At 39.1% G+C, this 15589-nt stretch overlaps 1 protein-coding gene across 1 annotated transcript in view; it reads right to left on the bottom strand.

Annotated features, from left to right (window-relative positions):
- The window catches only part of LOC112113485 (transcriptional activator GLI3), a 251295-nt gene that overhangs the window by 115324 nt on the left and 120382 nt on the right, over positions 1–15589 (bottom strand). Inside the window, exon 4 of the mRNA XM_024209776.2 lies at positions 1950–2055. Coding sequence (XP_024065544.1) covers positions 1950–2055 — 106 coding nt within the window. The remainder of the gene's footprint in view (positions 1–1949; positions 2056–15589) is intronic.

Genomic DNA, 15589 nt, shown 5'->3' on the forward strand with positions numbered 1-15589 from the left:
ACCGTCTTTGCCAACTTGCAAAGCAGCAGACGGTACAGTATGGCTGGTAACCATCTTTGCCAACTTGCAAAGCAGCAGACGGTACAGTATGGCTGGTAACCGTCTTTGCTAACTTGCAAAGGCAAGGGGATGCTGCTGTGTAGCGCTGCAGTACCACGTCTGTCAGCAGCATCCAATAGACATATGGTGACAGTGAAAAAAGGCTGAACAGGCTCCATGGTTGCCATGCTATGGCGTCTGCCCGGGCAATCCAGGGAAAAGGGCGCGAAATGATTGTCTGCCATTGCTTTCACGGAGGGAGGATTGACTGACGACATTTACCCATAACCACCCGCGACAAATTTTTGGCCCCATCAGGCATTGGGATCTCAACCCAGAATTCCAATGGGTGGGGGAGACTGCGGGAACTATGGGATAGCTATGGGATAGCTACCCACAGTGCAACGCTCCGGAAGTCGAAGCTACCCTCGGTACATGGACGCACACCGCCGAATTAATGTGCTTAGTGTGGTCGCATACACTCGAATTTATACAATCGGTTGCCAAAAATCGAATTCTGTAAATTCGGAGTAATCCCGTAGTGTAGACATACCCTTAGAATCTAGCTTCATATGCACTGCAAAACCTAGAATGAAAGGGGTGAATTTGTATTATGCTTCCACCTTAATTCAAAATGCCCCTGTTAAACAGTAGGTTTAACTCAAAATCTTTATTTTAATGTATTTTATTGCATGGTTGATTACGGTGTAAATACTTACTGATGCATCAGTGGAACTCTAAGGAATAAATCACAAGTTTCTGTACTCTCTCTTTCATTCTATAAATACCCACTTTTCCTTTAATGCCCAAGGAAGACTGCAACACAGATTTATTACTTACCTCCAGGCAAATTTGCTCTGAAATTACAATTCAGTAATAGGAGACTAATCCAAAAAAACTCTTGGTAAAATATTGTGTGTGTACTTGGGTATGTAGTTAGGATTGTTAATATCAATTAATTCTGCTCACAGAGGAGGACTTGTTTTAAAACAACTTCATTTTTCTTCTGTATATATGTAATTACACAGCTGTAACTAATAGCCATGGAGATGCAATCTGCCATCTAAACAACTAGCATTATTCTTCAAAGTATTACTTGTGCATTTCTTCTTTTATTTTCTCAATAAGAGGGGTGATTATTAGATATAATTAAATGTATATATCAAGACTTTTAGCACAGGAGTAAGCCCTCCTTATGGCTCCATTTTTTTTATGGAATATGGCAGTTTTCTGGACATTACAACTAAAGATCATTGCTTTATTTTGCAAATCTGATACTCCTCTCTACATATAGAATAAGATAATGCTTATTTCCACAGGGTTCGTCCTCTCCCTTCTTTTTCTAATGCACGTTATCACTGGCATTTTTTTCTTTTATCTTTGTGTAAACCATGTGCTCTATTACATTTGCCATTTTGTTTGGGTGACATTCCCATCAATCAACTGACTGCTTGTGCACACACACAACAGGGACTATGAAAATTCCCCCAAAATTTCATTACGCTTCATGGCAGTCACTAGGAAAATGCTTTGATGTTACAGGAAATTTTAGCAATGAAGAATCCCAAGCCTAATCCAGAGAAAGTACACGTTTTATTTAGCAGTATTTCATAGGGCTCTGTACTTGTTAATTTAGTATTTATAGAATGACAGCACACAGAATAAACATCAGCAAAATATATAGGTAACACTTGCCAGCTACCTATTATAAAAGGCATTCCTAAGGCACCAGGGGTTCTGCTTCAGTGAATCCACGAACAGATAAACTCGATGCATTCCAAACGTAAATCTTGCTCTCCAGCTAGAGCTGCAAAGCTTTCCAGGCACAGAGTTTTAAGTACCATACGGTTTCCAATATTTGTCTCTTGTTCTAGGCTCCATAATATAACAATGTGGAAAATAATACTTACACATGCAGTGGAGGAATGGGAGATGGTTCATAATGGTAACGTCCCTCGTGATGTCTTGCATCAATTGGCACAGGAGGGTGGAATGCTGGAAAAAGGTGAGGCGGATCTGAAAAATAAGGTTTCCAAATATGAATATATCATGCAGCTATTTTTTAATATTGATTACACATCTCAAATTATGTGCCAACTGTAATATGATGTACAGTCAAATTCTTCTTTCTCAATACGTCAGTGTAACTGAACAGAGTTTGTCCCATAAAATTTGCATAGATGAGCGTGAATATTCATTTATTAATTGTAATATTCTCTTTTTATAGCTTAAATGGCAAATTACATAAAGAAGCCTTTAATAAATAATTACAGTGCACACATGTGAAGTGTCAGATCAAAAGGATCACTGAACCTTTCATAAGCATTCCTGGTTCTTTTTTTTTTCATATTAAAACAAATAAAAATGTTATTGAAAGAAAGACCTAAAAATAGACTACAAATAGCATGTAGTAAAAATGATACAGTGGAATGTACAACTAAAACAGCAGGTGTACAAAGTACAATCTGGAGTAAATTACAATTAAGTTAGAAGGAAAACGTGATTTGGAAAGGCTGCATTGGAGGAGATGCTGTGCTGCAGCGCACCAAGGGGAAGCATCAGGAAGTATGTGCTTCAGGGCGTGGGGATTCGTTTCCTCAGCCTTGAAAAGGATGCAGCATATTCTTCGCATGCAGCTGGTCACCTCTGCTGGCAGGCATGTAAAGCGGTGGGGAGAAATGGCTTTGGTTTACTCCCCACCCTATTTCTGGCAAGTTGTTCCTGGGAAGGCCAACTCTGAAGCTGCCCCTGCAATTCCAGACAACCCTTATATACGTTACACAAGAGGGAACAGTTCCTCGCAGTCTCGTCCCCAACCCGCCACTACACAGGTTGCGTACAGGCCAGAACAATCTAGCCCTGATTTTTCCACATAATTCTCTAATTAAAGCTCTCCGCCATTTTGGATGCTATAGTTTTAATATGCTGTAGATCTCTATCAACATTTTCATGCCTTTGCAACTGTCTAATGTAAAGAACGTTATTTTATAGAAGATATTTAATGCATCATTACAATCCTGAATGGAGGAAACAATGTTCAAGCAGCAACATAACATCTGAAAAGCCCATTGTCTCTTGGGGTGTGAAACCTACCTATCCAGACCAATTATTAACTAATTTTTATTTTGTCCTAAATCCATATGTTTATGTGATCCTAAAACCAGATGAGAACGGATATTATGTAGTGTCATGGTTTTACTAAAAAGGATTCTAAAAAGAGAAAATCCTTATTTATGCTCAGTCGGGAAAACCAAGCTAGAGAGGCCTTTTTCAGTCTTGCTATAACTCTTAGGGTAAGTTCTGTGTGTATTTTCTTCCTTCTGAATTCAGCTAAATGTAATCCCCGTCTTAGATTATGTTATCTCTGAAAACAATTGCATCAAGCCAGTTGATGATCCAAAAAAAGGGTGAGGAATTGGATTTTGCCTCTGTTTTTTCTCAAAAATTTGAAATGTTTGATACTCTCCAACCAGCTGCAGTTGGTTGAAAAGGAGTCTAAAAGATAATGGGTTGGGGAATTCACACAAGTTCTGAGGAAATATTTCCAATGTTTCATGACAATTTTGAAACACTTGAAATTTCCTGTCCAGCTCCAGTGCCAGCTATTTGTTAAGTATTAGCTACAGTATGCTTACTAACAGCGCATTTCTGCCATTTACTGACTTGGGGCCCAATCCTGTTTGAAAAGTGATTGTGGCGTCCTAATGTGAGCAGGGAACCTCTAGTCATGATAGCCCTAATTCTAGCCCTATTCTACAAACTGGACATAAATACTTACGCTCTTGCAATTTGATCCACTCCTACACCTGTGTTGAGCCCTGCTGACTTCTACAGGACTCACAGTCAATCCCAGGAATTTATACACCCCACAGGAGTACGTGGTTATGGGTGGACCAGAAGATACATGCTTCCCATGCATGAAATGCATTTTGCATCAATCACCAGCCCCAGAAGCCACAACGCAGCCTGAAACCGGGAGGAAATGTCTGAAGGACAGAGAGATGTCTACAAAGTGTGGGATCCCGTTGTGTGCTGTGCTCCCCACCCCTTAGCCTATTAACTGAAATAATGTAAGCTGAGTAGGGGTCTTACTCCTGCTGTACATTATTTTCCTCCAAGACATATTAGCTACTCTTCAACAAACATATCTCTCCCCCTGCCTCTGTCATAGTAGCAACTCTGAGGAAAACAAGGGACATGGGAGGTTTGTCCCGAGGGGCTGGATTCTGATCCCCTTACGCATGTCAAATAGCACCATACCCTACCTTGCACAAGGTGAACAAGCCCATGCAAGATGCAGTTTACTTTCCATCCCTGCCGAGCCAGGCTGAAACTCCACTCTGGAGAGCAGTTCCCCTATTTACCTCTTTAAACACAGTTTAGCCATGTACAGGATTAGCCCTAAAGTTAAATATGATCTTCTATAATTTTCTATTTTAGGACTGGAATATTGAATACTAAATTACCTATAGCCCAGATCTAACTTAACTGTACAGATGAAGTAAGTAGTATTTAATGTGTGTGTTTGTGTTATACATTCCCTTCATTAACCTCTGTCATCTTGTACTGACATTTAATGAAGCAGAAATCTCAAAGGAATACATTTCTGAATCCTTTAATATTAAGTTTCTCTGTGTATCCTGGTTGCATTTTGTTTGTGTTTTTTGTCTGGGAAAGAGAAGTATTCCATCATTGCACAGAGAACTGTCTAAGTCAACCCCGCATGACTAGAACAGGCCTGAATATCTAGCATCTGCCATAATTATCCATCTCACAGTTTATTATTTACACATGAGCAATACAGCTGGTGAGCATCATAACTCAAGCATATGTGTAATAAGTTACAGCACTGTAGTCATCTCCTGTTGCAACCCTTGGAAAAATACCTCATGATGACTTTTCCAAAGTCAGGCTAAAACTGCTGAAGCAGAATAAAGTGCCACTAAACCTGGCTACCTACTATTTATCATACAATTTCCTGACTGATGGTTCCACAAACCAGCTGCTAAGTGCTGTGTACTCTACTGTCAGCAAACTAACATGCTAAATGGGAGACAGGGAGAATAATGTGCAGAACCGGTGGAATCAGTTTTACTGAGGGAATTCAAAATCTACCATACGCGGATAATTCCTTGACGCAGAGGTAAGTAGTAAATTCTACATGCTTGTGGGTCCAAAAGTGTTCTACTTTGAACAGCTTTGAATATTTATATGAAAATACTCTCACATCAAACAGATATTTGAAAGAGCACCTATCATCCAAGGTTCCACTTAGAATGCACTTGAAACCCTATAAATATGTAATTGGTTGACATGTATTTAAATTGAAATATACTGTAAAAAGTTTGCATAGCTGTAACACATATTGTATTCCTGTTGGTCATTCTGACCTCACACAATAACTGTTTCAACAGAGATACTGCCAGACAATCACAGGCCAAATTCTGCCACATTTATTTATACTAAATAGTACACTATTCTAAGAGTGGTCCCGTTGGAATGAATGGACTACGTGTACAGTAATGTACTGCTCTTCATATGGTAGAATCTGGACACAACTGATCTGTAGCTGCTGTTAGCAGAGGTCTTGGCTACCTACAAACCCTGTAGCCACAAAGACCCTTAATAAGAGGATCTGGCAATTGCTCTAAAAATATGACATTTATGAGCTTTCTATTTAAAATGCATAAAACAAAACTATCAGCAGGAATTATGCTATAATGAATATAACAACATCTTCTAACAAACTTTACCCTTTATGTCGTATTTCAGAAATTATTCATAAAAAAATTCTATATCTTGGAAGATTTGGCTGAAATGAAGGCAAGGGTAGCCCATGCCAGGCATATCCTTCTTACAAGCACACAAGGCTTTAAAATGATCTTCATTAATTCAGGCCCAAATCCTGCAATCAGATCTGTGCAGCCAGAGACTTGTATCTGTGCAGAGTCCGGCTAAAGTCAATGGGCTCCACATGAGCACAAACATCCATCTGTATGGATTCAACTGCCTAATCAGGGCCTTAGGCCCAATTCATCAAAGCCCTTGAGCACATGATTCAGTCCCATTGACTTCAGTGAAATGTAAACATATAGCTAAGTGCTGAAAATGGTTGGACTTATTCACATTTCAACTTGCTTTGTTGAATAGGGGCCTTAGCTATCTTCCTTTCCAATACCACAAGCAAAAATATCTTTAAGGTCCACCTCTGCTTGAGAGCATCAGGAGGTCTTTCAAACAAAATTTAGAGTATAGGCAAGTAAGTTGTATAAGAGTAGAAATGTAGCACTGGTAAATACTTTAAGCTCCACACGATTTTGTAGATGTCATCTCTGAGATTTTTCAAGAAAATATGTGCATTTTTTTTTCATTTTTAGATGTATAAATTGTGTATCCCCTTCTTACAAATACATCTTCAGATACAGTGAAAAGGACCAACCCTCACAAATAATAATCAATCTTACACTCCTAGAAGAGGAGAAGGGACTTGCACTGTTCCCTAAAGGTCAGTAACCTATGCCTCCACTGAAAGAATCAGAGAAATGAATAAAGGAAACTGGGAAAAATTATCAAAATGTGAATGGTTGATAAAGAGAGAATACTAATTAAGGTCTAAAGAGATCTAAGAGTTACCAATGATCTGCTAATAGATGCAGCAGAAGGTTAGATGACTATAGCAGACCAAGAGGTATTCTGTAATACTGAGTCAGTGGCAGAAAGTTCAACAAGAGAAAGTGAAAGAACCATCATCCAGATCCAACACACTCTGAAGTCAATGGGAATCTTTCCATCAATTTCTTGATCTTTGGAACAGATCTTTTACAGTTAGGAATCACTTGGCTCTGCAAAGTTAAACTTTTGGTAGTAAGGCTGATCACACAGACCACGCGATTTTCTATCCCATTTTGCTCAAGCACAGTGAGATTCTTGCCAAACCCTCTAGCATGGGCTTTTGAAAAGATGGGCTTCAACTTTTAGTGAATTGAGAAACTATTTGTTATGGTATAAGGTTTGAATCAACTCAAGTGGCTAAGTGAAGCTCCACTATCTGCAGCTGCATTATGAGATAGCAGCACACAAAATATGCAATTCAGTGCACATTTTCAGTATGTGTAACATTTTAGTGGTTTATCATTAGAAAAATCTGTTCACAAAATTCTACAATAGAACACTAAGTTAAGTTTAGAGCTTTACTCAAAATACAATTAAGCTTGGAAGGATAAGATTTTTTTTTTTTAAATCGGTAAAGGTCAATTTCACTGCACCCATAAAAACCGACAAACAATATTTCCATCATTACTCTAAATTTACAGACAGGCAAAGAAAGACAAATGCTGCTTGAGAAATTATTAGAATTTGATTTAAGACTATTTATTTTGAATATTTTCACGTGATGTTGGGACATTTCATATATTACATATTATAATGCTTTAACTTTTGAATCTCAATGTCTGCTGTCATTAACTAATTATTAACTGACCCCTAGTTGTTTGACCTCCCCATAATTTTGTACAACTGTGAACATTTAAATAGATAAAAAAGTGTAAAATGCTTAAAATTAAACATTGATATTATTAATTGAAATGATAAAAAAACAAAAATCTAATTCTGCCTAACCCCTAATTATAATATATTGGGGGTGAAATCCTGGCCTCATTGAAGTCCATTAGAGTTTTGCTTTTGACTTCAAAGGAGCCAGGTGCTCAGAACACTCTGCACATTCAAAATTATTGACTTCTATGATAATAAATAGTTGACATATATAAACCACTGTTACCCAAGATGTACTAAAAACACCATTATGCAAAATAGAGCAATTTCTTAATGTCTTTTTCAGTACACTGCATTGTGAATAGTTTTGCCAGCAGATTTCTACATTTCCCTTGGTGCACAGCTGATCAGCCAATGGGAATTTTCTAATATTTTGGTTTGCATAGTCCTATAGGACTTTACTATTTCTTCATATACATTTGCTTCAATTTATTTTCCCTTGACGGCGTTGTCTGGTTTCATGGTAACCGACATGGTGCTTTTTGAATGGAAAGTTCTTCTGCACTGTTAGCCAGTTGAAAAATATGAAGTTAATTTTTAAACAAAAATTAGTTTCCAAGAGGGCCCATTAATTTCCCTTTGAAAATGTGTGTATGAGTTTTTCTGCTCCCCATTTTGTTTCAAGGGCTTTTCTTATCAAGAGAAAAATATAACTAAGACCCCCAATCCTGCAAAGACCTAGGCACACGCTTAACTTCATGAACTGCGAGTAGTCCCACAGCCTTGACTTTAAATGGGACTACTCGGAGTGAATTAAGTTAACCATGTGCATAAGTCTTTTCAGGATTGGAATCTAACTGACTGACTAAGAGGGGAAACAAGAATACTGTATATAAAATATTGTAAAATGCACAAAGTAAATACACTGAAAAAGCAGAGGTGGAGTTTTTTCTCTTCTATTTATGAAGTTCTTTCAGTTACAGTAATATTAGGTGTTATTTGTAACTATCGTAGGTACAAAACTCAGAGGAAAAAAATGTGACTTTCAGGTTGATCATGACACTTTTATATTTTATGTTCATTAATGTACTTCAGCCGTTACACTTCCATCTCCAGCTTCAACCTGAGTTTTCAGAGCTCATTTCTCTATATTAAAAACACCACAAACCTCAGAAAGTGGAACATTGCTCCACTTTTTGATTGTTGTTGCTGATGAAAAAGATTCCCACCTTGGTAAAGAAATAAGAATCCAGGGCATCTCACGCACCTGTCAGTCATTTTACCTCCTCTGTGTTTGTAAACCCAAACACCTTGTGGGAACATGCTTTATCGTTTTTAGTGGTTCCATAATAATCATCCCACCAAACACTTGGAAGAGGAGCTGTTATCTCTGAGCTGGAAGAAAAGTGACTGGAAATGATTTAATCAACTGGCACTGGAAGATCTTTAATATGCCCAGATTTGCTGCAGGTATTGGCTAAACAGCTATTGGATTGATTTCAGCTGGAACACTTTATCATTCTTCCCAATCATTGCAACACTACTATCAGAGGAAAACTGCAGCAAGATTGTCTTCTGGAATACTAAACTTTCTTAAGTCTATTTGATTGGATGTGTCCAGTGCTCAGAACACTCTGCACATCCAAAATAATTGACTTCTATGTTAATAAATAATCTACATATATAAAACACTGTTCATCCAAGAATCTCTGAACACTTTGCAAACATAAATTAGGCCCTATGATAATCCAGTGATTGACTCATGAATTATTAGTTGTATTAGGTCAGATGCACCACTACAGTAAGGTTGCTTTGTGCTGCACTGGCCATATAAAGTAGCCATAATAGCATCTTAGTTGGCCATTGGTTATGGCTGTTTTGCATGTGTAGAGCAGTGCAGTGTATGTACATTTTTATTGTTATTATGTACATTGTACATGTTGGAAGACTGAAGCACTGAAAAAATAAGAGTTGCACAGGGGCACATAGCAAGTCAGGGGGCAAAGCTGGGAATAGAATTATTGTGTCCCAAATCTCAGTGTCACACTATGACCACTAGACGACACTGCCTCCCTTTCTTATATAAATTGCTGTTTAAAAAGCCATTAAATGTAACAGCAGTTGCATATAGTCAGTGTCTGTGCTCCAAGCACACGCGAAGAGAACCCAATGAGACATCTTGGCCACAAAGTACGTTATTTGGAAAGAAGATCACCTCTTATAATGCAGCTGGCTCTTGGTATGCCACAGCTCATCTTTTTTCATAACCTCTGGATCCGTGCAGTGCTTCTTAACAAACTTAATAATGTGGTCTCCGCAAGAAAATGACAAATTGTGCTCTGCCAGGGAACTGACAAAAGAAATCCCTGCCTCCGTTACCTCAAATGTACTCTCTGCAGTGAAAAACCAATTTATCTTTTCCCTTGCACCGTGCTTTCTATTCTGCCATTGTCCCGCTAACTTCTTGTGTCCCTGCCATCAATACATCTATCACAGCTAAAAATCATACCCAAAAGATTTTTTTTTTTTTAAAAAGTGCCCATATTTAACTTTCAACAATCCAGTCAAATGCTTTAATCCAGATGCTCTGGAATGCTGCTTGTCTTTTGATTCCCTCTGCATGTGCCTGGTGACATCTTCTGTATTCTCATCTTCCCTGCTGTGATACGGGCACAAACAAACAAAAAACACACATGCACAGAAAGTTATTAAAAGCAGGTTAACCCAAACATATAGGAGTCTGCAGCTGTGAATGATGAACTACAAACTGCGTGTTAAAAGAAAATAAATAAAATTGAATTAAAAAAATAAATCAATCCTGACCCAGACTGCAGATGATTAAGAGTGAAATCATACAGGAAGACCCTGACTACGCTGCTGCAGCACAATGTTTACACGCAGTTCTCCGTAGCTGGGTGCTAACACAGCTTCCCTTCCCAGGGCAGACAGGGAACTGCCAAACAACAATTTTGTAAAATAGGTTATAGTCTGGTTCATTCCTGTCTACAATGGCCAGGGAGGCTGTCTTAGCACCATGCTGACAAGACGCATGTATAAACATGGTGCTTGCAAATGTAACTATGCCGCAAGTGTAGACAAAGACAAGGAGAGAGAACAGACTGGAAGCCAAAAATTAGTGTACTCATGGAAAGATACAGATTATAAATACACTTTTAAAATGTCAGATATCCTTGTATATAGTGTGGATCTGCCTCTGGAGGTCAGTTTGGAGCAACTATTAAACTTCAACAAAGTTAAAAGGGTTACAAAGTATTAAGCGTGGCCATAAAACGTGAGTCAATCATATGCAAATTGCTAGTGTGTTTCTCTCCCATGTAACAAAGTCAAGTTTGAAAGCAATTCCAGAGGCCAAATCCTAATCTGGTGTAAATCACCATAGCACCAGAGATGTCAATGAGTCTACATTGATTTACAGCAGCTGAGGATCTGGCGGAGGTCCCTTGTTTCACTGGCCAACACAGGCTGGAAAAGTTATAGAAGTTACATTCAGAGTCTTTGGTAAGTAAATTGTATAATGATAGAAATTAGAGATGGAAAAGACCTATTAGGTCATTGAGGTTTTACTTTTGAATATAAAAACAACTCAGCTTCTACAGAAGAATATTCCACAATCTGACAAGTACCAGGGAGTAGTCGTGTTACTTTGTATCCACAAAAACAATGAGGAGTCCGATGGCACCTTAAAGACTAACAGATTTATTTGGGCATAAGCTTTCGTAGGTAAAAAAACCCACTTCTTCAGATGCATCAGATGAAGAAGTGGGGTTTTTAACCCACGAAAGCTTATTCCCAAATAAATCTGTTAGTCTTTAAGGTGCCACCAGACTCCTCATTGTTTTTCCATAGTCTGACGGATCTCACTGTCAAAGATTTTTTCCTGCTAGTTAACCTAATTTTGTTCTTAAACCCATTACTCCTAATTATTTTACCTCCCTTTGTACCATCCTAAAGAGTTCCTCTCCCTATGTGTTATTTATACTCTTCAAACACTTGCAGATGACTATCGCTTGCCCTCTTTGTCTATCCCAGAATGTAGATATATTGCATTCTTGTAATCTGTATCCACACTTTAAATTGGACACTTCAGTCAATTTATTCCTTTTCATTGTTCCCTGAACTCCTTCCAATTTGGGAAAGAGAGACAGTTATCACCTCTCTGCTCTAGGACATTAAGCCTGTGTATGCAGGCTAAAAAAATCACACTGATTTATATATAATACTTTAAACTGGAATTCCACTGTACAAACTGATTGTTAGGTTTTTCAGCATTACTGACATTTCTCTCTCCCACTGAATATCTGCATTTCTAGTTATTTCCCCCCAATGTGCCTATGAACTTGCATTTTCCCATTCTGAGCCAGATTTTTCCACTCTCACTTACAATGAGTAGCAACTTATACTACAATTGCCAGGGGACTATAGTGCTACTCAATGTGAGTAAGGGCTGCAGAAATTGACCTTTTGTTATTAGAGCTTTATCTACACTTGAAAGTTAATTTGGATTAAGGTAGGGCATGAATTTAAAGCACAAGAGCTATTCCTGAATAATTTAATGTGTGGACACATTCATACTGGAATAAGAGTGCCTTATTCAGATCTATTTTAATCCATTTTGAAAGTGCAGGGAGCAGAGACACAGCGGGAGCTGGAGGAGAGGCTGAAGCGACACACAAGATTGGGCTGGCCATCATGAAGAGGCAGGGACAGCTCTCCCCACTTCAGATCCCAGTGGAGACACCCTGCCCAGTGGACAGGCAGGAGCACATGCACCAACCACTGGGATCAGGAGCAGGGCTGCATTGGTACATGATGCCAGATGCCAAGGGGCGTGAGGAGGAAGGACAGGGCACTGGGCACCAGCCAGCAAGGAATGGCAATAGGAACTGCTGGGACACCCCTTCCCAATCTGGAGCTGGCTGCCACTGTCCCCTACTAAGTCTCAGTAGCTCCCTTCGCTCCCCCTCATGCCCCCATTCACGGTGAGCTTCCGAACCTCCCCGCACCTGCCTGAAAACCAATCTGAATTATTTTTTCATGTAGGATTTCATGAGACACTGTATCAAGTGCTTTTCCAAAATCCAATACATTGCATCTACTATATTCCTAGACTTTATTGATGATTTCTCTTAATCATTTTCCATTATTTTAATAGGGGCTGAATTTATTACCAGACAATATTTTCCAGTAATTTCCTTCCTTTCTCTGAAAGTTTAGTATCACATTTACTTTTCCAAATTACCTGTTGTCTCGCCCAGTCATCAGTGACTTCTCAACAATAATTGTCAGAACATTCAGTAAGTTCACCAGGCAATTCCCTTCATATCTTAGAATGAGTTTCATCTGGCTTTGATGTCTGGTATATGTGCACACTTTCCAAATATTCCCTTATCTGCTTCTTAACAAAAGCTACATTTAAGAAATCTTCATTACTTTCTAATTGTTCAACCTCTTTATATTTTGTCAGTCTTAAAAGCAGCTCAGTAGCTCTGTCTTTTTACTTAGTAATTCCACTGATTTCATCCCTCTCCTAATTGATTAAAGAGCTTGTTTGCTATTGTGTTTCTTTCCACCTTGATACCTTTATAAAAAGCCTTTCTTATTCTCCTTAACCTCTTGGTTATTCTTGCTTTTTGCGCCATTGCTACCCATCTCTATGATCTTTAATTTCATCTTTATATTCTTTTTATATTCCCTTCCACTTTTCCATTTACTGTACAAGTTCTTTTCACTCCAAAATGTTTGAGCAGTATCTCATGAAGTCACCTTGACTCTTCCTCCTAACATTCTTCTTTTGCTGATGAACTGATGCTGGAGTATTGCCTACAATACTGTTGCTTCAAGCATCCACTGCAGCTCCCCCAAAGCAGACCATGGAGCCACATTACTGACAAAGGTGAGAATGTCACCACTTCAACTGCAGAGCCATTTCAGTGATGTACCTGCTGATTTATGGGGCTCTGTGCATGTGTGTGTTACTTTATAACAAAAAACACGGTTCTCTGAATGAGGCAATGAGTAAAAAACCCAAGATCTCAACTCAGAGAAGCTAACTCTGGCAATCCTTACCTGTTGACAGTAAAACTGTCCTCATCCCTGACAACTTTCCAAAATACACCTGCTGGACTCATTGACTTGAGGTCAATGGGAGGGAGTTTTTTATTGCACAACTGTATGTTACACCTAAAACTTGGGTAGGTCAGGTGGGGTGAAGGAAAACCACCGCAGGGGAAAGAAAACACTTCTTCAAACCCTAATGCAAAAACTGAAAAATCAGGTACATGAATAAGCAATAGCATTCAAGTACCTGACTTAGACAAGCTTTTCTACATGGGACGGTGTGAGATTTAAGCATGTGTGAGATTTTGGGGGTGGGGTCTGTCTTTTCGTTGTATGTGTATACAGCGCCTAGCATAACAGGTCCCAAGTCCCTCACTTTAGGCGCTAGAGTAATACAAATAATAACCAATAATAATTACTTCACCTTTCCCTCCACTGTCTAGTGGGTCTATCATGCTCTAGGAGGCCCAAACAGGGAGCTGTCCCTGTGCTCAGAAGCACTCTCTGAGCTTGTGAGAGTGCAGACTGCAGCAGCCATCTTCTTGTTCTGTGTTTGTACACCACCTAGCACAGCGGGGTCCTGATCCATGACTGGGGCTCATAGGCACTGCCACAATACAAATAATAAAAAATAATTCTGCCTGTCCCCTGTCCAAGTAGACACAAGAGCTGTGTCTTTGCTCTCTCCCCTTTTCCACTTCTGCACGAGGGTCAGACACAATCTGACTGCAAACAAGCAGGTGACATCACATGGAATTTATTTTTCTCCCCTGGTTAGAAGGCAGACTCAGTTGTGGTCATCCACATTGCCTGGCAAGTCTGGGAAACTTCCAAGCCATGAGACAACAGGTTTCCCGCCCCTGAACTGTTTGATGCTCCACTGAATGCAGGGGCACTTTGAGAGATATGCTAACACCCATATGGAAAAGCTGTTGAACACAAAGGTTGGAGGTCAAAAGTTTAAATGGTCATGATAGAGATGACAGCAGTCTCTTTCTGGTTAATCACATCAAAGGGACTGTCAGTTCTTATACTACTACTGAAGATCTTTTGGAACCTATTGAAATTCTAGCACATTTATTGCACACTGGGAGCATAAAAAGACTTTTTGTTTGCTTTACAGCTTCTTGCCAAGCACAGATGAGGTATTATTTTAACTGTTAACTGCAAAGTTTATGGTCACTCTAACAGGTATCAATCTAGATCTTATGGTCCCCCCATCTCTATAGCATGAGTTTGCCAACTTATTTCATCATGCTGCTTTCGTCAAATGTACCACTGAACATAACAGAGCATACATTTAAAGAGATGTGCACCACATTCTATTGGTGATTTGAACATCTGCTTCTATGCATCTTTCCCTAGCTTAATGCTGAACTGAAGGAATCTAGTACAAAGTTTCAACAAAGTTTGGAATTTCTTCTCCAACGACAACAACAACAAGTTGATGGAAATATGTGGCCTTTTTTGTATAGAGCTAGAAACCTCTACTCCTGAACTGCACACAGTCACACATTCTTATTTATTGATTATACATTATTTTGTGTTACAGTAAGGTATAAAGGCCCCAAACTAGGATCAAGGCCCCACTCTACTAGGATCTGTAGAGAAACATACTGTATTAAGAGATGGTGCCGAAGAGGTTAATTTAAATAGAGAGGACAAAGGCTGAAAGAAAGGAAGCATTATTATCCCCATTTTACAGATGGCGTATTGAGGCAGAGATTGACTGATGCACCCAAGGGAAGACTGTGGCAGAGTCAGGAATAGAATTGGAGACTACTGAGACCCAGTCCAATAACATAACCACAAGACCATCTTTCCTCTCAGACCTTCCTTCCTCTCCAAACTTGTGTTTGTGGTTAGGTCAAAAACTTCATTGCAATATGTGTTCCATGCCTTGTACCAACCATTGTCAGCTAGCTGTTTGCTAAAACCAAGACCCAAGTTTGCTTGTTATTACCTTCCTCAAATTCCTGTT

Source organism: Terrapene carolina, unplaced genomic scaffold, assembly GCF_002925995.2.
Source record: "Terrapene carolina triunguis isolate 2854851 unplaced genomic scaffold, T_m_triunguis-2.0 Scaffold179, whole genome shotgun sequence".
NCBI classification, from domain to species: Eukaryota; Metazoa; Chordata; order Testudines; family Emydidae; genus Terrapene; species Terrapene triunguis.